Source organism: Kogia breviceps, chromosome 7 (assembly GCF_026419965.1).
Source record: "Kogia breviceps isolate mKogBre1 chromosome 7, mKogBre1 haplotype 1, whole genome shotgun sequence".
Classification (NCBI taxonomy): domain Eukaryota; kingdom Metazoa; phylum Chordata; class Mammalia; order Artiodactyla; family Physeteridae; genus Kogia; species Kogia breviceps.
In genome coordinates, this window is record NC_081316.1 from 39,412,149 (window position 1) to 39,434,361 (window position 22,213).

General features: G+C 37.7%; 1 protein-coding gene and 1 non-coding gene across 2 annotated transcripts in view; both read right to left on the bottom strand.

Annotated features, from left to right (window-relative positions):
• Positions 1-19,626, bottom strand: part of C7H11orf58 (chromosome 7 C11orf58 homolog) — a 30,924-nt gene extending 11,298 nt beyond the window's left edge. Inside the window, exons 1-2 of the mRNA XM_059069857.2 lie at positions 19,006-19,626; positions 13,478-13,561 (exon numbers count right to left, since the gene is read on the bottom strand). Of these exons, the coding sequence (XP_058925840.1) occupies positions 13,478-13,561; positions 19,006-19,068 (147 nt within the window). The 5' untranslated portion in view covers positions 19,069-19,626. The remainder of the gene's footprint in view (positions 1-13,477; positions 13,562-19,005) is intronic.
• On the bottom strand, positions 6,034-6,106 carry TRNAA-CGC (transfer RNA alanine (anticodon CGC)). Its single transcript has one exon. It is a non-coding gene; the product is annotated as a tRNA-Ala (tRNA).
• Positions 19,627-22,213: the final 2,587 nt, after the last annotated feature.

Sequence of the window (22,213 nt, forward strand, 5' to 3'; positions counted from 1 at the left end):
CAGATGGCCAACATGAAAAGATGTTTAACATTGCTAATTATTAGAGAAATGCAAATCAAAACTACAGTGAGGGATCACCTCACACCAGTCAAGACAGCTAAAAAATCCACAAACAATAAATGCTGGAGAGGGTGTGGAGAGAAGGGAACCCTTCTATGCTGTTGGTGGGAATGTAAACTGGTACAGCCACTATGGAGAACAGTATGGAGGTTCCTTAAAAAACTAAAAATAGAGCTATCATATGACCCTGCAATTCCACTCCTGGGCATATATCCAGAGAAAAACATGGTCTGAAAGGATACATACACCCCAATGTTCACTGCAGCAATGTTTACAATAGCCAAGACAGGGAAGCAACCTAATGCCCATCGACAGAGGAATGGATAAAGAAGATGTGGTACATGTAAACAATGGAGTATTACTCAGCCATTAAAAAGAAAGAAATAATGCCCTTTTCAGCAACATGGATGGACCTGGGTACTGTCATACTGAGTGAAGTAAGTCAGACAGAGAAAGAGGAATCTCATATGATACTGTGATGTGGTACACATATACAATGGAGTATTACTCAGCCATAAAAAAGAATAATGTCATTTGCAGCAACATGGGTAGACGTAGAAATTATCATACTAAATGAAGTCAGACAGAAAAAGACAAATATCATATGCTATCACTTATATGTGGAATCTAAAAAAAATGATACAAATGAACTTATTTACAAAACAGAAACAGACTCTCAGACTTTGAAAACAAACATATGGTTACCAAAGGGGAAAGGTGGGAGGGGAGGGATAAATTAGGAGTTTGGGATTAACATATACATGCTACTATACATAAAATAGATAATCAACAAGGACCTACTGTATAGCACAGGGAACTCTACTCAATATTCTGTAATAACCTATATAGGAAAAGAACCTGAAAAATAATGGATATATATATATATATATCTATAACTGAATCAATTTGCTGTACACCTGAAACTAACACAACACTGTAAATCAACCTTACTATAAAAATTAAATTAAAATAAAAAATAAACAACAAAGTCCTAGTGTATAGTACAGGAACTATATTCAATATCTTAGTAAACTATAATGGAAAATAATATGAAAAAGAATATATACAAAGTACAGCAAAGTATCACTTTGCTGTACGCCAGAAAGTAACACCACATTGTAACTGAACTATATTTCAATAAAAAATATATAAGTAAACAAAATGAGAAAAAAACAGAAAACAAAAGCAGTTATAAGAGGAAAGTTAATAGCAATACAAGCTTACCTCAGGAAAGAAGATAAATCTCAAACAACCTAACCTTACACCTAAAGCAACTAGAGAAAGACGAACAAATAAAACTCGAAGTTAATAGAAGGAAAGAAATCATAAAGATCAGAGCAGAAATAAGAAAACAATAGAAAAGATCAATGAAACTAAAAGCTGATCCTTTGACAAAATAAACAAAATTGATAAACCTTTAGCCAGACTCATCAAGAAAAAAAGGAAAGGGCTCAAATCAATATTAAAAAGGAAAAAGGAGAAGTTACAACTGACATCACAGAAATACAAAGGATCATAAGAGACTACTACTACAACCAATTATACACCAGTAAAATGGACAACCTAGGAAAAATGGACAAATTCTTAGAAAGGTACCATCTCCCAAGACTGAACCAAGAAGAAATAGAAAATATGAAGGGACTAATAACAAGTATTGAAGTTGAACAGTGATTTAAAAACTTCCAACGGACAAAAGTCCAGGACCAGATGGCTTCACAGGGGAATTCTATCAAACATTTAGAGATGAGTTAACACCTATCCTTCTAAAACTTCCTGCAGAGGAAGAAACACTCCCATACTCATTTTATGAGGCCACCATCACCCTGATACCAAAACCAGACAAAGATAACACAAAAAAAGAAAACTATAGGCCAATATCACTGATGAACATAGACACACAAATCCTCAGCAAAATAGTAGCAAACCGAATCCAACATTAAAAAGATCATACACCATGATCAAGTGGGATTTATCCCAGGGATGCATGGATTTTTCAGTATCTGCAAATCAATGTGTGATACACCACATTAACAAACTGAATAATAAAAACCAAATGATCATCTTGTGAATGAGAAATGTGGCCTGCTATATCAGTAAACAAAGGATATTGTGGCCATCAAGCCAGCAGCCACCCCCAACTGTGCACCCTGAAGAGATTCAGGATGGTGAAAAGCATGAAACTGGCCCTAGATAGTTAAGATGTATATCAAAGGAATGATTTCAATGAATCCAGACTCTTGAATCTTCCCACACATGGAAAAGTGTTAAATTCATTAACTTGACATGTTTGGTTTTCCATAATTAAGTTTCTTTAATTAACAGTAATCCTTTGATGTTTCAACTACCTAGTTTTTGATGCAAAATGCGTATATATCCTGGCTCCTCCCTTACCTCTTTGGAGCAGTCCCTCAGAGCAATATGAGAGGCTGACTTAAGTCCTCAGGAAATCCGCCAAATAAAACATTAATTCTCAACTTTTAGGTTGTGTATTTTTTTTCAGTTGACAGTTCTGGTGACCAGGAAGGGACTCAAAGCAGACATCTCTCCTTTGCCTGAACTCTACAAGAAAATGGGGCCTTGGTACCAGCAGAGGCCTGTTGTGCCCATCCGGCTCCACAGAGAGTCCCGATGAATTTGGGTGAGAATCTCCTGGTTCTTGGATCTCCCGATTACTGGCTGATGATCCTGAGTTTTATCTGGCAGTGTCTAACAGGTACGCGGCTCCCCAGTTCAAAGATATTGGGGAGTGGCCCCTGCTAGTTCAAAGATACTAGGGGAGCCCAGTTGAAAGACACTGGGAGAAAAGTACCCCCTAGCTGAAAGATACTAGGGTAACTCAATTGAAAGACACCAGGATTTCCTCAGTTTGAAAGATACTGAGCAGTCTCAGCTGAACGGTTGGTTAGGTAAGAGGTTTACCTGACATTTTCCTCAAATTGGCTACCTTGACAAGAATGTGTCGGGATAAAAGTGCACTAATAAAATTTTATGCCTGAGAAACTCAAGTTCAAATGGGAAACAGATTCTCTCAGAGAAATGAGAGGCATCAGAAAGCCAACCTCCAACTAACACTCCAGCCAGATTCATGTACGTACAGAGCTCATACCCACAAGTAAATAAAGGAAATCTTGCCCTGAAAATGACTAAATGGAGCTCTCTGATAGTATACGCAGCTATGTGAGAAAAAGGTGGCTTGATAAAAACATATTTTCAGAATTCTGATGTTAAAAAAAACAAAAGCCCTTCTAGGGGGAAGTTGCATTCCTCCTCCTGGGTCTTTGAGATGTTTTATCTGATCTTCAGGCCTTGTGTGCATGCGTGCGTGTGTGTGTTTTGAGTACTTGGTCTCTGTCATCCAAAAGGTACACATATGGTGTACATTCAGCAGCTAAGTGAATAGACTGAGATTCTGAGCAGGCTTTTGTCTGAATTTTTGCCATCTTAACCTTCATTGCATCAGCCTTTACTTTCTTAGACTATTTTTAGGAGTAAACTTTCTGGATCTGTTTAGGTTGCATCCTTCACACTCTCCTGTGGGGAAGCCTCCTGCATCCTATTGGTTTAAGTCACTATTAACATATATCTCATTAATGGCCAGATGACAGATCCTTTAAATTGGAGAAACTTCTAAATTGGTAAATTTTTAGAGAACTCTAATTATAAACAGGTGTTTTACTGATATCTATGGGAAAAAAAATGAAAGGTGGGGAAAAAATATATAATGGTTAACCTAAGAACTCCCTTGGTTTAAAACAAACCAAAAAAACTGGTTTGGGAAACCTTATTGTGCTTTCTGCTTCCCCTCAATGGATCTTATAGATGCTAATAAAAACATGAGAATATTAATTAGGTTGATTAACAGAAAGATAAGAGAAAAAACTAAAGGGAAAGTCTAGAGACTCTTTCCCCACAAGGTAAACTTTTTAAAGGAACTTATCCCAAATGGATAAAGATATCTTAAGATAAATTATTATTTTAAAAGGGGATAAATAAAATGAATGTTAATGGGATTAAAACAAAACGTTTTGATACATTACCTAAGGTTCAATGGGCCAAATGGAACCCCCCCCTACATTGTATTGGTCCCCAACATTAAAGGACCCCAAGCAAGTCTGTTTTATTTACCCCTGTTTAAAATATATATCTTTAAATGGTGGAAGAAAATTACACTGAGGTACCTGACCAACAATTACCTGGGGCAACAATTAGGCCAATTAATCAAGTTGACAAAAGGGCCTGAGTCAGTTGGCTCAACCCCTTACTGGGTACCCCAGAGCCTTTTATACAAAATAGATAAAATGGTCAGAGAATAAAAGAAAGCTTCTAGGACTCCATGTAATACCAAGACTTGTTGATTGGGTCCTAAGAGAAACTAATGTCAAAGGTATAAAAGTTGGCAGAATTGAGATGAAAGTTTATAAAAATTGGTATTTATGTTCACCGATCTACAGAATGCTAATGTAAAAGACAGCTCATAATTGCTTACTTCCTAGTATTCACTAGAAATCAAAGTTTTTAAGGATTGAGAATTCTAATTTAAGTATGAAATTAAAGCTACTAGAAATAATACAGAAAAACAGCTCAGTACGCTAGAAAAGTAAGAAGTGTGTTGTGAACAAAGAAGGTATGAGGAATGGATCTGCATTTTGTTAAGGGAAAAGAAAATAATTTTGTCCTAGAGCTAGTTGTTTCTATTAGAAAAGTAAGAGACAAAATAATACGGATATAGAAAGTGATGGGAAAAAAATAAATAAATAAAATTTTAAAAAATAAAAATAAAAAGAAAGTGATGGGGCTTCCCTGGTGGCACAGTGGTTGAGAGTCCGCCTGCTGATGCAGGGGACACAGGTTCGTGCCCCAGTCTGGGAGGATCCCACGTGCCGCGGAGCGGCCGGGCCTGTGAGCCATGGCCGCTGGGCCTGTGCGTCTGGAGACCGTGCTCCGTGGCGGGAGAGGCCACAGCAGTGAGAGGCCCACGTACCGCAAAAAAAAAAAAAAAGAAGAAAGCGATGGAAGGATTGTGGAAAAGGAACCCTGAGAAAAGAATTTTGTACACGGTCAGGATTGACTAAACTCAGAATGAATTTAATTACATAAATTGATTTTGTTATTAAAAGTAGACTGGTACACAACTGGATTTGGTTCCTCTGTTGAAAGAACAAAGGTTTCTTAGAACACTGCTTTTAACAACGGATTGTGCAAGTTTCTTTGCCTTTAAGTGACCTATATTTGCTTTTGAAATCTTTTGTCACTGTGGTTAAGTATTATTTCACAGTGACATATGATCCTATTTGACCAAATGTTGATATTTTTGACAAACTTCCCAAATATCAAATTCTAAAGTTCTTTTGACCTCCAGCTAACTCTGGGATGCTTCAAAGGAACCAAGACACCTCAGAGAGCAAAGTCAAACTAATTAGCTTACCTGGTATGATAAATTATTCGGTTGGCCAAAAAGTTCATTCGGTTTTAAAGTAAAAACAAAAGACACCACATTTTTCATTTTCACCAAGAACTTTAAATTTATTTTTAAAAAAATATTTAGGGACTTCCCTGGTGGCACAGTGGTTAAGAGTCCACCTGCCAATGCAGGGGACATGGGTTCGAGCCCTGGTCTGGGAAGATCCCACATGCCGTGGAGCAACTAAGCCTGTGCACCACAACTACTGAGCCTGCACTCTAGAGCCCACGAGCAACAACTACTGAAGCCCGTGCACCTAGAGCCCATGCTCCGCAACGAGAAGCCGCTGCAATGAGAAGCCCATGCACTGCAACAAAGAGTGGCCCCCCTCACTGCAACTAGAGAAAGCCCGCGTGCAGCAACGAAGATCCAACGCAGCCAAAAATAAATAAGCAAACAAACAAACAAATATTTGGCCTGTTGGGTCTTCGTTGTGGCACACAGGATCTTTAGTTGTGGCATGTGGAATCTTTAGTTGCAATGTGCTGTTAGTTGTGGCATGTGGGATCTAGTTCCCTGACCAGGGATCGAACCTGGGTCCCCTGCATTGCGAGTGTGGAGTCTTAGCCACTGGACCATCAGGGAAGTCCCACCAAGAACTTTACTGAACAATGTATTCACTGTTTTGTTCCACTACCTTCTGCCATTTTTCAGGCAACTTCATAATTCCATCTTCCTAAAACTTTTTATCTTTTTGAGCAAAGAACTGTTCCAGGTGCCCTTTACAGTCTTCCAGGGAATTGAAATTCTTTCCATTAAGAGAAATTTTGTAAAGACCGAAATAAATGGAAATCCAAAGGTGCCATGTCTGGTGAATATGGCAGATGAATCAGAATGTCCCAGCCAAGCTGTAACAGTTTTTGCCTGGTCATCAAAGAAACACGCAGTCTTGAGTTATCCTGACGGAAGATTATGCATTTTCTGTTGACTAATTCCAGATGTTTTTCGTCGAGTGCTGCTTTCAGCTGATCTAACTGGGAGAAGTACTTTTTGGAATTAATCATTTGGTTTTCTGGAAGGAACTCCAATCCCACCATATACACAACATCACCTTCTTGGATGAAGCCCAGCCTTTGGTGTGATTGATGGTGGTTCATTTCGCTTGCCCCATGATCTCTTCTATTTCACATTATTGTACAGTATACACTTTTCATTACCCATCACAATTTGTTTTTAAAATGGAACATTTTTGTTAGGTTTCAGTAGAGAATCTCATGCAGAAATACAGTCAAGAAGGTTTTTTTCACTTAACTTATGAGGAACCCAAACATCAAAGCAATGAACATAATCAAAATGGTGCAAATGATTTTCAGCACTTGATTTGGATATTCTGACTATGTAGGCTATCTTCCATGTGGTGTAACATTGACTGTTCTTGATTTAATGTCTTGATTTGATTGCTGTCAACTTCAAATGGTCTACCTGACCATGGAGCATCGTACGGCGAGAAATCTCCAGCACAAAACTTTGCAAACCACTTTTTTTTTTTTTTTTTTTTTTTTGCGGTATGCGGGCCTCTCACTGTTGTGGCCTCTCCCATTGCGGAGCACAGGCTCCGGACGCGCAGGCCTAGCGGCCATGGCTCACGGGCTTAGTTGCTCCGCGGCATGTGGGATCTTCCCGGACCAGGGCACGAACCCGTGTCTCCTGCATCGGCAGGCGGATTCTCAACCACTGCGCCACCAGGGAAGCCCTGCAAACCACTTTTGACACATTCAGTCACAGTACCTTCTCCATACACTGCACGAATCTTTTTTTGCGTTTTAGTTCGTTTCTACCTTTCTTGAAATAATAAAGCATAATATGCTGAAACTGTTGCTTTTTTCTTCCATCTTCAATATTAAAACGGCTACACAAAAATTCACCAGTTTTGATAAAGTTTTTTAAAAAATGCACACTGATATGACAACTGTCACAATTCAATCTAACAAAACTGTTTCGAATGAAGTTAAAGACAACTAAGCGCTACTCGAGACAGCTTACAGAAAAACCGAATGAAGTTTTTGGCCAACCCAATACTTGAAAAGCACTGCCAAGTAACTAGTGATAAACCTTATGTTATATTGTATGTATAAACGTCATTAATACAGACATTCCAAAATTTATATGAAATTACTAAAATCTGAGATACCGTGGTATAACGTTATCAATCATAATTCTAGTTATTATCGAAATATCCAAGTTCCTTGTCAACTGCACTGTAAACAGATCTTTAACCATGGCATTTTAAGTCCTGTCATTTATAAATAGTCATCGTTTTATTCTGATGCTTTTATAAAAGATCTTCAAGAAGATTCATATAAAGGACTTTTTAACAAATATAAGTTTCTGATAACTTTTAGATCATACCAATGAACTGGGTAGGAAATGACAAAACTCTAATGTAAAACCTGACTACTTCATCCAAATCAACAGGAATTACACAGGACTGAATGAATTTATAAATATGATTTATAATTTTATGACTTTTTTGGGGAAATACGTTGGCTTTTCCTCTTTGTTTTCCAGAAAACCTTTTCCTCTATTATGCTATGGCCTACAAGTTGATCAAGTATTCTTTTATAAACAAAAATAAAACATATTTTTTCCTCTCTACCTGATCCTTCCATATTTGGCTTCTCCACCTGGCTCGCCTATGGAATTGATGGTTTACTATGACCAGATTACAACTAGTTATACTAATCACTGTTTTTTTTAAATTTTATTTATTTTTTTATACAGCAGGTTCTTATTAGTTATCCATTAATCATTGTTTTAATTTGTTCTCTTTGTTCCTGAATTGTTTATGCTCTGTCTCTCTCTCTGCTGCACTATGACCTTATTAATGTTACTGACTATATTAATTATCCTGTCTAGTTTATAAGATTGTCTCTTACCCAATGTGTAACCAGGTCTCCAAAAAAAATTAATGATGGCTAAAGGTCTTGAAACAGTTGATCATATATATATACACACACACAGACACACACACACAAATATATATATATATGTATATAAAAAACTACACAGGATAACTGTAACAGTGCAATTCTTGGTATGGAAAGAAGCAACAAGAGAAAACATTTTCTAGATCATAGCAGACTAGTAAGATAGGTGATCCAGAGAATTTTAGATTATTAACAGGTCCTAATCCAAAAAATTTGAGTGGCCTATCGACAGAATCTTTGCTTGATCTAGGAATGAGCCTTCCTAAGCACTGTGGGACAAAATTGGTCATGAAATGCCTCCCAAACGTTGGTTGAATTTATGATCAAGGGGAAGCACTGTGAATGAAAAATGCTGCCCTATCAGTAAATAAAGGATGTTGCAGCCATCAAACCAGCAGCCATTGCAGCTACCCCCAACCATGCACCCTGTGGGGATTCATAATGGAGAAAAGAAGGATACTGGCCATAGATAGTTAAGGTGCAAATCAAAGGAATGATTTCAATGAGTCCAGTCTTGCATCTTCCTACATGTGGAAAAGTGTTAAATTCATTAACTTGACATGTCTGGTTTCCCTTAACAGTTTCTTTAATTAACAGTAATCTTCTGATGTTCCAACTATCTGGTTTTTATTGCAAAACTCCTATACATCCTGGTTCCTCCCTTACCTCTTCGGAGCAGTCCCTCAGAGCAATCTGAGAGGCTGTCTTCTAGGCTTAAGTGCTCAGAAAATCTGCCAAATAAAACACAGTTCTCAACTTCTAGGTGGTGCATTTTTTTCAGTTGACAATCTCAATAAATGCAGAAATAGCTTTTGATGAAATTCAACATCCATTTATTATAAAAACTCTCCAGAAAGTGGGCATAGAGGGAACCTACCTCAACATAATAAAGGCCATATATGACAAACCCACAGCTAACATCATACTTAATGGTGAAAAGCTGAAACCATTCCCTGTAAGATCAGGAACAAGACAAGGCTGCCCACTCTTGCCACTTTTATTCAGCATAGTACTGGAAATCCTAGGCACAGCAATCAAACAAGAAAAATAAATAAAAGAAATCCAAATTGGAAAGGAAGAAGTAAAACTGTCACTGTTTGCAGATGACATAACACTACACAGAAAATCCTAAAGATACCACCAGAAAACTAGAGCTCATCAATGAATTGGGTAGAGTTGCAAGATACAAAATTAATATACAGAAATTGGTTGCATTTCTATACACTAACAATGAAATATGAGAAAAAGAAATTAAAGAAACAATCCCATTTACCATCATCAGAAAGAATAAAATACCTAGGAATAAACCTACCTAAGGTGGCAAAAGAACTGTACTGTGAAAACTATAAGATGCTAATAGAAGAAACTGAAGATGACACAAACAGATGGAAAGATACACCATGTTCTTGAAGTGGAAGACTCTGTTTTGTTAAAGTGACTATACTTCCCAACGCCATCTACAGATTCAATGCAATCCCTATCAAATCACCAATGTCATTTTTCACGGAATTAGAACAAATAATTTAAAAATTTGTATGGCCCCCAATAGCCAAAACAATTTTAAGAACAGAGCTGGAGGAATCACACTCCCTGACTTCAGACTATACTACAAAGCTACAGTAACCAAAACTGTATGATACTGGCACAAAAACAGAGATCAATGGAACTGGATAGAAAGCCCAGAAATAATCCCATGCACTTACTGTCAGTTAATCTACAATAAAAGAGGCAAGAATATACAATGGAGAAAAGACCACTAATTTCAAGAAGTGGTGCTTGGAAAACTGGACAACTACATGCTTAAGAATGAAATTAGGACATCCTCTAACACCATACACAAATATAAACTCAAAATGCATTAAAGACATAAATGTAAGACCATATACTACAAAACTCCTAGAGGAAAACACAGGCCAAACACTCTGACACAAATCACAGTATTATTTTTTTGGATTCGTCTCCTAGAGTAATGGAAATAAAACAAAAATAAACAAATGGAACCTAACTGAACTTACAAGCTTTTGCAGAGCAAAGGAAACCATAAGCAAAATGAAAAGACAACCTATGGAATGAGAGCAAATATTTGCAAATGATGCAACCAACAAAGCATTAATTTCCAAAATATACAAATAGTTCATACAGCTCAATACCCAAAACAAAACAAACAAACAAAAACAACCCAACCCAATCAACATACAAGCAGAAGACCTAAATGCAGAAGACCTAAATAGACATTTCTCCAAAGAAGACAAACAGATGGCCAACAGGCACATGAAACAATGCTCAACATCACTAATTACTAGAGAAATGCAAATCAAAACTACAAGGAGGTATCACCTCACACTGATCAGAACGGTCATCATCAAAAAGTCTACAAATAATAAATGCTGGAGGCATGGTGTGGAGAAAAAGGATCCCTCTGATGCCGTTGGTGTGAATGTAAGTTGGTGCGGCCACTATGGAGAACAGTATGGATGTTCCTTAAAAAACTAAGAGTTACCACATGATCCAGCAATCCCACTTCTGGCCATATTATCTAGAGAAAACTAACTCAAAAAGATATATGCATCCCAATGTTCATAGCAGCAGTATTTACCACAGCCAAGACATGGAAGCAACCTAAATGTCCATCAACAGGTGAATGGATAAAGAAAAAATGGTGTACACACACACACACACACACACACACACATACACACACAATGAAATACTACTCAGCCATAAAAAGGAATGAAATAATGCTGTTTGCAGCAACACGGATGGACCTAGAGAGTATCATACTAAGTGAAGTCAGACAGAGACACAAATATGATACCACTTACATGTGAAATCTAAAAATTATGATACAAATGAACTTATTTACAAAACAGAAACAGACTTACAGACATAAAAAACAAACTTATGGTTACCAAAGGGGAAAAGAGGTGGGAGGGATAAATTTGGAATTTTGGGTTAACAGAGACAAACTACTATATATATATAAAATAGATAAACAACAAGGTCCTACTATATAGCACAGGGAACTATATTCAAGATCTTATAATAAACTATAATGGAAAATAATCTGAAAAAGAATATCTATCTATCTATATATATGCATAACTGAATCACTTCGCAGTATACCTGAAACTAATACATTGTAAATCAGTTATACCTCAATTAAGAAAAAAAAAAACACCAAAAACCAACTGAAGAAAAAGGGAAATTGTTCACTAAAACTGAGTGAAAGTGAGATTAAATTTGACTTTGCAAAGCAATCTTAACCAATTATCTGTGTATATAGTAAATAACAAATCACCCTGTTGTGAAATAATGACACATTCTCCATACCCAAAGATGATACTCCTGAAAAGGTTCAAGCATTAATGCTTATTGCCTTACATGTTATTAGCATAAAAGCAAATCAACAATTCAGCAGTTTGCTCCTTTAGATTGCAGAAGACACCTCATAACAAGATTTGAATATACATAATGGCATCAAGTTATCCTAAGATGATAGTATTATACTGGTCTATCGTACTTTCTCAGTTGGTTCTCCCTGTGACCAATAAAATACTCAGTGGCTAGGATTAGGAATGTACTTTGGGGCCACAAAACAGTATAAATCTAAACAGCCTATGTAAAAGATCAAAGCTATGATCTTTGCCCTTGTTAGCAAAGAATTTAACCTATGCTATGCCCATTTATTGGCAGCCAAATTTTTTTTTAATTGTTCAATTTGTTCTTCACCCACCCCCGCCCTGTTTTATTGAGATATAATTGACTACTGGTAGCTAAATTTCATACAGTTTTATGTTAGGGTGTTCTTCCTAGGTACTTAAAGAAATGTGATCCTACTACGTTAAGCATACCCTTAAACTATTACTTTATATACCCTTAGCAAAACCTTTTATTTGCATGAACCAAGAGAAACTTCAGACTACTTTCTATGACAAATCACAAATTATTGGGAAATCTGGATTAATGTGATATTATACAAATGCTTCCTTTGTATAGGTCTTAACATCTTACATGATCTCTCCCTATGCCCAAATCCACTGTTCTAGTCTGGCTAACTCTTAATCCCATCAGATTCAGATCAATTCTATTTCTGGGAAGCTTTCTTGTGTTGCTAAGCCAGAGTGAGCTTCCCTTGCCTGTTGATTCCACAGCTTTACGTGCATAGCTCTTCCATAGCAATTATAATTCTATATTGTTATTATCTGGTTTCCTCCAGCACATGATAGCTCCAAACTTATGTTACTGATCTACGTGACCCCCCCCACCCAGGACCTAGTACAGTACCTGGCATGTAGTAGATAGTCAATAGCTGTTGGTAAAATGCATTCCCATATAAATAACAAAAACAAAGGGCAGAACTTATTTCTAAAGAGCTTTAAAAGAGAAAAAAGTTTTCCTTTTTCTTCCACATCAGGTTTGCAGAAAGATTACTGGGACAGCGTTAGGAAAATAAATGTACTCGCTTACAAAAAAAAATCAGTATTTAAAGATCACTGTATTTGCATGTAAAAATTAATTGCTAGGAACAAGAGTTTTTTCCAACAGGTAATGTTTCCTGGCACCTATATTTTATATCTTCTATTACGTTAATCAAACTGAAAAAGATTTCAAAATATATTGAACATTTTTAAAGTTAAGTTTTTGACAAAGGCTATTCCCTTGGCTACTACTTCAAGGGTTGGAAGGAGCTATAAAATATGAAAGACCTACCAAATGGTCTGCCCAGAAGTACCTTGTATCAAATTATCAGGCTAACAGATGGCAAATCATGAACTTTCACGTTTTCTTTCTTCCACGGGAGTCTCCTCAAACCAAATTTTTTCTCTATGCAGACTCTAAACATTACCACCCAGTGGCACTGAGAATCCTAGAAGCAGCTCAGTGAGGTCAGTTATATTTCCGAAAGCCTAAAGTAGTCATACAGAACAGTAAAATGGGATCCAAGTATATTCATTCCTTCTCACTTAACATACATAAAAAAGGGCATTATTTTCATAGAAAAGATAAAAACATATTGTCTGATGCTTACCTTTCCTGCACCCATAAGTCTCAAGAACTTTTGTTTTCTTTCTTCATTACCTAAGTCTGCTGCCTCCCAATTGCTAGATCCAAGCTGGAAAAGAAATTAGCCAATTAATCTTTTTTGCATAGTAATAAATATTTTAAAATTTAGAGTCTACCAGTAAATCCCAAGCTTTTTCTCCCTGTCAGTTTTCACTATAAACTGGACTCACTCTTACTTAGGAAGTTAACCATATGCATAATACTCGAATTAGAATATACTCCTTTTCTGTTACCTTAAGGGAAAGTCCTTTAGTTCTTTTGCAGCCAGAGATCTGGTTTTCTAAAGTTTATACTATAAGAATTACCTGGAGGGCTGGTTAAAACACAAACTGCTGAGCTACACCTCAAGAATTTCAGACTTAGCAGATTTGGGGTGGGGCTTGAAGATTTCACTTCTAACAAATTCCTAAGAGATGCTGATGCTGCTGATGTAGGGCACCACACTTTGAGACCTACTGCCTTAGAGCCTTGCAAGGCCCTAGGGTACCTAATACTTTGAACCCAGGAGGCTGCTACAGCTGTTAACTGAACTTATAACTCTGGCTATACTGATATTCTAAAGAACAGTACAATATCAGAGTCAACTGGACCCAATTTTAGTTTCTTCTTTGAACAGTTTCCTTATTTGTAAGGACTGATGTGTGAGGACTTTTTTTTTTTTTTTAAATATTTATTTGGTTGGGCCCCGTCTTAGTTGTGGCAGGCTGCCTCCTTAGCTACTGCATGCGAACTCTTAGCTGTGGCATGCATGTGGGATCTAGCTCCCTGATCAGGGATTAAACCCAGGCCCTGGGCATTGGGAGCAAGAGTCCTTTTTTTTTGATAACTTTTTTTTTTAAGATGTTGGGGGTAGGAGTTTTTTTTTTTTCTTTTTCTAATTTATTTATTTATTTTTGCTGTGTTGGGTCTTTGTTTCTGTGCGAGGGCTTTCTCCAGTTGTGGCAAGCGGGGGCCACTCTTCATCGCGGTGCGTGGTCCTCTCACTATCACGGCCTCTCTTGTTTCGGAGCACAGGCTCCAGACGCGCAGGCTCAGTAGTTGTGGCTCACAGGCCCAGCTGCTCCGCAGCATGTGGGATCTTCCCAGACCAGGGCTCGAACCAGCGTACCCTGCATTAGCAGGCAGATTCTCAACCACTGCGCCATCAGGGAAGCCCGGAGGGAACGAGAGTCTTAACCACTGTGCCACCAGGGAAGTCCCTGTTAGGACTTTTATTCTTACTTAAAGGTCTTCCAAAGAACTAAGAGAAAACTTACTAATTTTTTTTTAAAAAGAATAAAATAAAACTCATTCTATCTTGTAATTATCAAATGGGTCTATTGGACCCTTTTATAAATCTAATATATATTATGGAATCCTAGCGATATTTTTCCCTATATATTGAAACAAATTTAAGAATTATTTCATTATAATTCGTTAATCATTCCCAAATATGCTAAAAATGACTAAAATAATGATAGAAAAGTGGTAGAAAAGTTTTCTCATCGTGTTGTCCAAAGTGCTGCATCATCTTTCAAGAAGACATCACCCTCTGTTGTATGCTTCTAACTCTCTTTGGACCCAGTTGAAAATTTTAATTTCTACTCATAATGACAACCGAGTAAAAAACTGAAACCTGACAGGAGGCGTTTCACAATTATTAGACGAATAACAAGGTGAATGCAAAATGACAGGTAGTGTCTAAACTAATGATAATGGCAAACTTAACTGCAATTAAACTATGAGTTTTTGGATGATGAAATACTAGATAACTTTTCTCCAAGCCGGGAGTCAATGAGAGACAAAAAAACAAAAAAATATGGTACTTTCATCTAGAAAGCCATTCACCAGGAAGAACTTCATCTTGTAATATTTTGCAATATTGCTACAACAGCCTGGACCATCCCGTTTTTCTAAAGAGGTATGTGACTATTTAATATCATCTTTTATGATATTTGTACACCAAAATGTACTTGATATGATTTGTAAGTTGACTAATGCTGAGGGCAGGTGACTAGAAGGAATATAGAAATGAAAACATTCATTGGATTGATCATTCTAATTGAGTTTATAATCTAAAAATGAAAATGTTTTGCAATTATAGAGCAAAGAAGACAAACCCCATTTGACACAAAACTATGAGCAATGAAAACGCTTCAAAAAAATTCTTCAAGTATCATATTTTGATGATGCAAATCCAAGAACTAAAATAAAGCTAAAATCTATTAGAAACAGATTTGAAATCTGAAATTATATGTTTCAGTTTCACACATGACAACTGACAAACTGTTAGCTATATTCAGAGAATGCTAAACATTTTGGGTATATATACATATATATAGTGAAAAATCAAGAAAACTAGGTTTGCTATGGTTAAGTTCATATCAAAATTTCTAATAAAGTTGTTTTTACTATCCTTTTATTCTTCTGAATATTATTCATAAAAGACTAATAGAATAATACATATATCCAACAATGATGACCATCCCTCCTGGGCATATGAGAGTTGAAATATTTGTACAATACTGGACACCCACTTATGGTTTATTTCTTTTGGCTACCTAAGTTCCAAATCTCTACTTCTTTTCATCGGACAGTTCATATTTTTTCATAGACTAGTTAGTTCTTAACTGTTTCTGGCTCAATATAGTTAAAACAAAACAAAACAAAAACCAAAAAACAAAGTACCAGTGAAGCTTAAGTTCTGATTCTCACTAAATCACTGTTCCCTGGACCTGGCATAGAGTAGCAAGTACCTTGCTCAAGTGCTGCATTCTAAAAAGCACACGGGTGCCTGATACATTCTTAGAGATTCTCCACCAGTTACTAAAATTAACCTCCCCATTCCTCTTACTTCCTGAAAGATAGCTTTCAATTCTCCCCTCCAATCAATCCAATGAAACCATTTTTAAGTTGGCTTCATCCTTAATACCCTTATTACAGAACAGCAGTCAATTTACCTCCTCCTCAGTACACACTGTAGTTAACTCTTAGAATTTATTTCTACCATTGTCAGCATTTTCCTACAACTGGATTCAATGATTTGTTACCCCCATTAAATGTGAGGTCAGTGGGAAAAGAAAACTTTGATTATCTTTTACATGCAGAGGTTCATTAGAAATTGTTGACCAACTACACACTATAATTGGTTGATTTTCTAAACGTAGACATATATTTTAAAAACTTAAATATATAATATTCTGGGGCTTCCCTGGTGGCGCAGTGGTTAAGAATCCGCCTGCCAATGCAAGGGACACGGGTTCAAGCCCTGATCTGGGAAGATCCCACATGCCGTGAAGCAACTAAGCACGTGCGCCACAAGTACTGAGACTGCGCTCTAGAGCCCGTGAGACACAACTACTGAAGCCCGAGTGCCACAACTACTGAAGCCAGCGCCCCTAGAGCCTGTGCTCTGCAACGGGAAGCCACTGCAATGAGAAGCCCTTGCACCGCAACGAAGAGTAGCCCCCACTCGCCACAACTAGAGAAAGCCCGTGCACAGCAACGAAGACCCAACATAGCCAATAAATAAATAAACCTATTAAAATATATATGCATATTATGCTTAAAAGATTAAAAACACAAGTACTTAAAGATAACTCACGATTACCGACAAAAATAATATTAAAGAAACTGACTAAAAAAAAAATCACTGTCAAGGGACAAGATACTATTGTATTGCACTAAAACATAGAAGTAGCAACATAATCCTTTTCAGATAATGTGTGAAGGTCCTAGGACCTAATCTTGAATTGCAACTGTAACCACCTCTTTCAAAGAGAATGCTTAGGGCTTCCCTGGTGGCGCAGTGGTTGAGAATCCGCCTGCCGATGCAGGGGACACGGGTTCGTGCCCCCGTCCGGGAAGATCCCACATGCCTAGGAGCGGCTGGGCCCATGAGCCATGGCCACTGAGCCTGTGCGTCCGCTCCGCAACAGGAGAGGCCACAAAAAAACCAAAAAAAAACCACAAAGAGAATGCTTATAGGATTGGAAAAGGTCTTAAAGGTCATCTAGTTTAAACTGATCCAATCAAAAGCTGTAGAGATTTAATTACTTAATCCCTTTAACTCTGTTAAATTACCTAATATCACTTAAGAGTTTTCTGTCAAACTAAAAGATTTCTTTGATTCTAGCAAAACAGGTGCTTGACATTCTAGCAATCAAGTCACAGTTAAATACTAGGAGGAAAACAATGTAATAGTTTTTAAAAGGGCACCCAGGTTACTCAAAAGCTTAGATACATTCCTGGTAGGTACTGGCCTACCATATTAACAAGAAAAGATCTCAAAGCCAGTTGTTGTAGGGAGGAACAGCGGGAATGAATAAATCTCACTATGTAACTATTTATCCCCAAATCTTTACTGATTACTAATCTTTCTGCACAGCTAAAATCAATTTCAGTAAAGAGCCTTACTATTCTGGACCTAACCCCACCACTTACCCAAAGAGGGATGAGTCTTATCATCTCATTTGCTACAACTGATGCACTAACAGTGTTCAGTGAACTTTTTATGGTTCGCAAAGTAAAATATTATGAAAGGCACTCAACTGCACTATAGAAAATAAACTCTACACATTCAGAAATTGACAGCACTTTAAACAACCTAAAGAAAACTAGATGTCCTCCTTTCATCACTCTTAACTATGACCTCTCCACCCCCCCCCAATCTCCCCATCAACGTTTCCATGGAATTTATCCATTGTATGAAGGACCTAGTTTTACGTTTACTGGTTACTGCAGCGTCCATGACACCGCGCTAGGAGCTAGTACAAATACACAGAAGGCCTAGGATAAACATCACAGTTATTCATCTTTCAATTCCCAACACCTGGCACAGCAGTAAATATTTAATGGTTTACTTTAAGGAATGAATACTTTGCAATTTAAATTGGCAACTGTAGGGGGAGGGAGGAGAGGGAAGAGAGGTACTTGACATCGAAACGGGCTTCTACGTCTCAACGTCTCAGGCCTCACCACGGTGCGCCAGTACCAAATTATTCCCCTGGTACCAATTTTCCGTTCAATATTTTCTTGGTTTACTCTTAATGGTAAAGTTTAACCCTGAATAGTACATTGCAAAAATAATCCCGGCCAGAAAAATCTGTCCAAATTTGCATGTACATCTTGACTTTATCACAGAAGCATTTTAAGGCTAAAACAGGGAGGATCTTGCCGTTTCTACTGAATAGAAAGGCCCCATAAAGAAGCTTCATCAGCCCCCGAACAGGCAAACATGGTCCCTTGACTAAGCTCTTTCACTTCTCAACCATTCAGGATTTCCTTCCTCGATTCCCCTTCCTACGCAGGCCCCCGGCTCTTAGCGTGCGGACCTCTTCAAACATTCCAACTCAAATAAAGAAAACGGAATATTTCCCATTCTTCTGGGTCCTCCCCCTCGGCCCTCCCCCTTCAGGTCACCTCAGGCGCTTCCTCCGTCTTCATCCACCCTTCCCGGCCTACCCCAGCCTTTAGTAGGCCTCAACCCTCCACCACTCCGCCATTGTTATTTACATCGTCGTCTGGGGAGGCTGAACGCTTCACCCCGTGCGGATGGGACTCTCTGGCAGCACTCATCGTTGCGGCGACCCCAACGGGAAATGCCGAACCCACTCGTCGTTCTCCTCAGCCGCGGCGCCAGCAGCCTGCAGTCTGCCACCAGCCCAAGCAGCGCCACTCCACAACGAAGAGCCTCTCCGGGTCTTCTCCGCCACTGTCGTCACCGCAGCGTGCGCGCTCCACCCCGGAGCGCTCTGGGAGTTGTAGTTTTCTGGTTCACCACATACCGCCTGAACAAACGAGACGGAGGGTTGACTAAAACTACAAATCCCAGGAAGCCCAGAGGCGCAACTCGCGCTGTGTGGCGGGAGTGCCCGCCGAAGCTGCGTCTTCCTCGGCTGATGCAGGAAGCTTTTCCGCGGGTGGATATGGCGGTGAGCCTTGGGCTCAAGCTTCGTCGCTACAGAAAGAGGCTTAGGCTGGGTTTTCGCATTTCCCTGTGAGACGCTGCCCCATTGACAAATGCATTCGTTATAGTTAAGCACCTAGGTTTAAAGGTAATGTTTGAGGTTTATTGAATCCTCACGAGTACAGTCACCGCAAGACAAAAACCTTTCAGAAAAAAATATGGCTCCTACCGTTTCCCCCGTGGTGTTCTCTATTGCTCGTAGGTGATTTCTAAATCGGTGGGGCAGCTTTTAAAAAACTCCCGACAGACATTTTCCCTCTTTCTCATTCTCACTGAAATGAGTTCATATTGGTGTTAAATCCCAGTTAATTGGCCATTATTGTAACTAGGGTTCATATGAGGGAATCCTGTAAGCCTTACACGCGGCTTTATGTGAAGTGGGAGTGACCCTCTTCAACCTCGCTGCTGGTATGTAGGCTTTGTACTTTGGGGGCCTTAGCAAAGTGAACTCCATCTCTGTGAAAAAGCCCTCTATCTTTTCTTTTTAAGAAATATTTACTTAAAAAATTGAGATGAAATTCACATTATACAAAATTAACCATTTTAAAGTGTACAGTTAAGTAGCACTTAGTACATAAACAGTGCTGTGCAACCGTCACCTCTTCCTAGTTTCAAGACATTTTCATTACCCCAAAAGGAACTGTCAATACCCATTAAGCAGCCCTTCCCACTTTTCCCCTCTCCATACCAACCACTGTCAGAAAGAAAGCACTGAATCTATAGGTATTACTAGGTTACTGGAGTTTAATTCATGGAGTGTCAAGGTATCTGAAGTTTTAACTAGGCCTGAACCTGAACCTCCTTTTTCCTTACTTATTCTGAAGCTTTCTGACCTTGTTCAGAATTTTAATTTTGTTTTAAAACAAAAGTAAGTACAGTCTGTACAGACAATACAGATGAAGAGTGCATTTTGGTACTGAGAGCAGCCTGTGAAACTACTTAACTATTAGCTTCTGATCTCAGCAATTACTCTAGTTTGACTGCCTGTGCAGAAATAGTATTACTTTCCTAGATTTCAGATGATCACTGAATCTTTTATAGAACTGTGACTAGTGGAAGACAGTTCTTTAATTTAAGCAGTCATGTATTCAAATTTTGCTCTTTTATTTTGGAAGCAAGGGAATAACAATTCTAATTAGGGTAATATTTTTAAAAATCTAAGGTAGGGTCATATTTTATAACCAAGCAAGGGTATCTTTATCAATTAGTTCTGTGGTAAGAATAAACCTTAAATCAAGGAGGAGAAGAGTAAACCCATGAGGAGAAAAGGTATTTTGGGGAAGTGGTTGCTTGCTCTTTACTATTAATTAAATTATTTATAATATCTTGCCTAACTCCATGATTCTACCAAGTTTCTATTATCATAACTATAATGAAATACAGTTAAGTTACAGAATTTTCTAGGATGGACTACAGTTCATACTCAAAGGTTTGACAGACTATAATATATATAATTTAGAATCCTTACTTTTGTTATCAGTAAACAAATAGGATGGCTGAATAGGTAATGTAGACTTCTGAAAGAATTCTGAAATAAAAAAGGGCCATCATTAAGGTTAGTAGTTAGTAAATAGTTCTAACTTTACTAATTGATGAAAGTCCAGAAAAGTTTAATGAGCTAGTGATCTTTTATTTCTTCACCAGAATTGTTGGTACCTGGATGGCTAAATTTTCAAGTTATCATAAAACAAGATTAAAATCCGAGAAGTAACGTAGGAGATAATAAAGTCTGGATCGTTTCATCAGATTTTATTCAGTTTCATATACAGAAGACTATAGGTAAGTATGAAATTATACAGTGTAATGGAACTGCATATGTGGCAGAAAAACTCGGTAATACTCTTCTTCCTTGTTTTTAATAACAAGAAGAAGATACTCTAAAATACCTTCTTCAGGATTGGAACTGTTCCATCTTCATTTTTTTTGTTTCTGTATCTTCTGGAACAATGCCTGCCACAGGGTAGTTGATATTTTTTAAATTAATATAGGAAATATGAAATTATACAATGTAATAGAGTTGTATCTCATATAAGGCCCAGAAACTCTGTAGTGTCCTTCTTTCTTGGGTAGTAAAGACAAGGAGAGGAGACCTTGTTACTAATAGGATTTTAAAATAATTTTCCTGAGTATAGAGACCATGCCTTCCTCAGTTTTATATACTCAATGCTTAGCATGTAGTAGACATTCATAAATGTTTGTTGAGTGCATACATTGATATCCCTCAACTAAGGGGAGTCATAACTGAGCATAGTTAACAAACCTAAAGAAGAAATAAAAGCTCTGTACAAAAAAAATCTGTTTTACCTGAGACTAAAAAAAATTCCTGAAGCCATTATTATAACTATTATATATTGCATATCCACTATGTGCTATATACTTTGCTAGGTGCTTTTTAAATAACTGATCTCAAAGCTTCACAACAATTTGCAAGAATTTTTATTTTATAGATAATGAAGCTTAAGAAATGTTAAATACTTGCCCATAATCATAGAGCTACCTAGCGAATGGCTCAGCTGGGATTAAGTCCTTAAGTCTGTCAAACTTCAAAAACCCATGCACTTTCCACTGTGCCAGTATAACTCAACATTTATATAGGGTGCTTAGTATGTGTCAGGCAGTGTGCTAAATTTCTGGAAAACCAGAATAAATAATGGGTAATCCCTTACCTCAAGGAGTTTACAGCTTGGTGGGGGAAGAATGATTAAGTGGCACCAGTAAGTTACAGCAGTTCATTTTAGCTGAGGGAAACGGGGA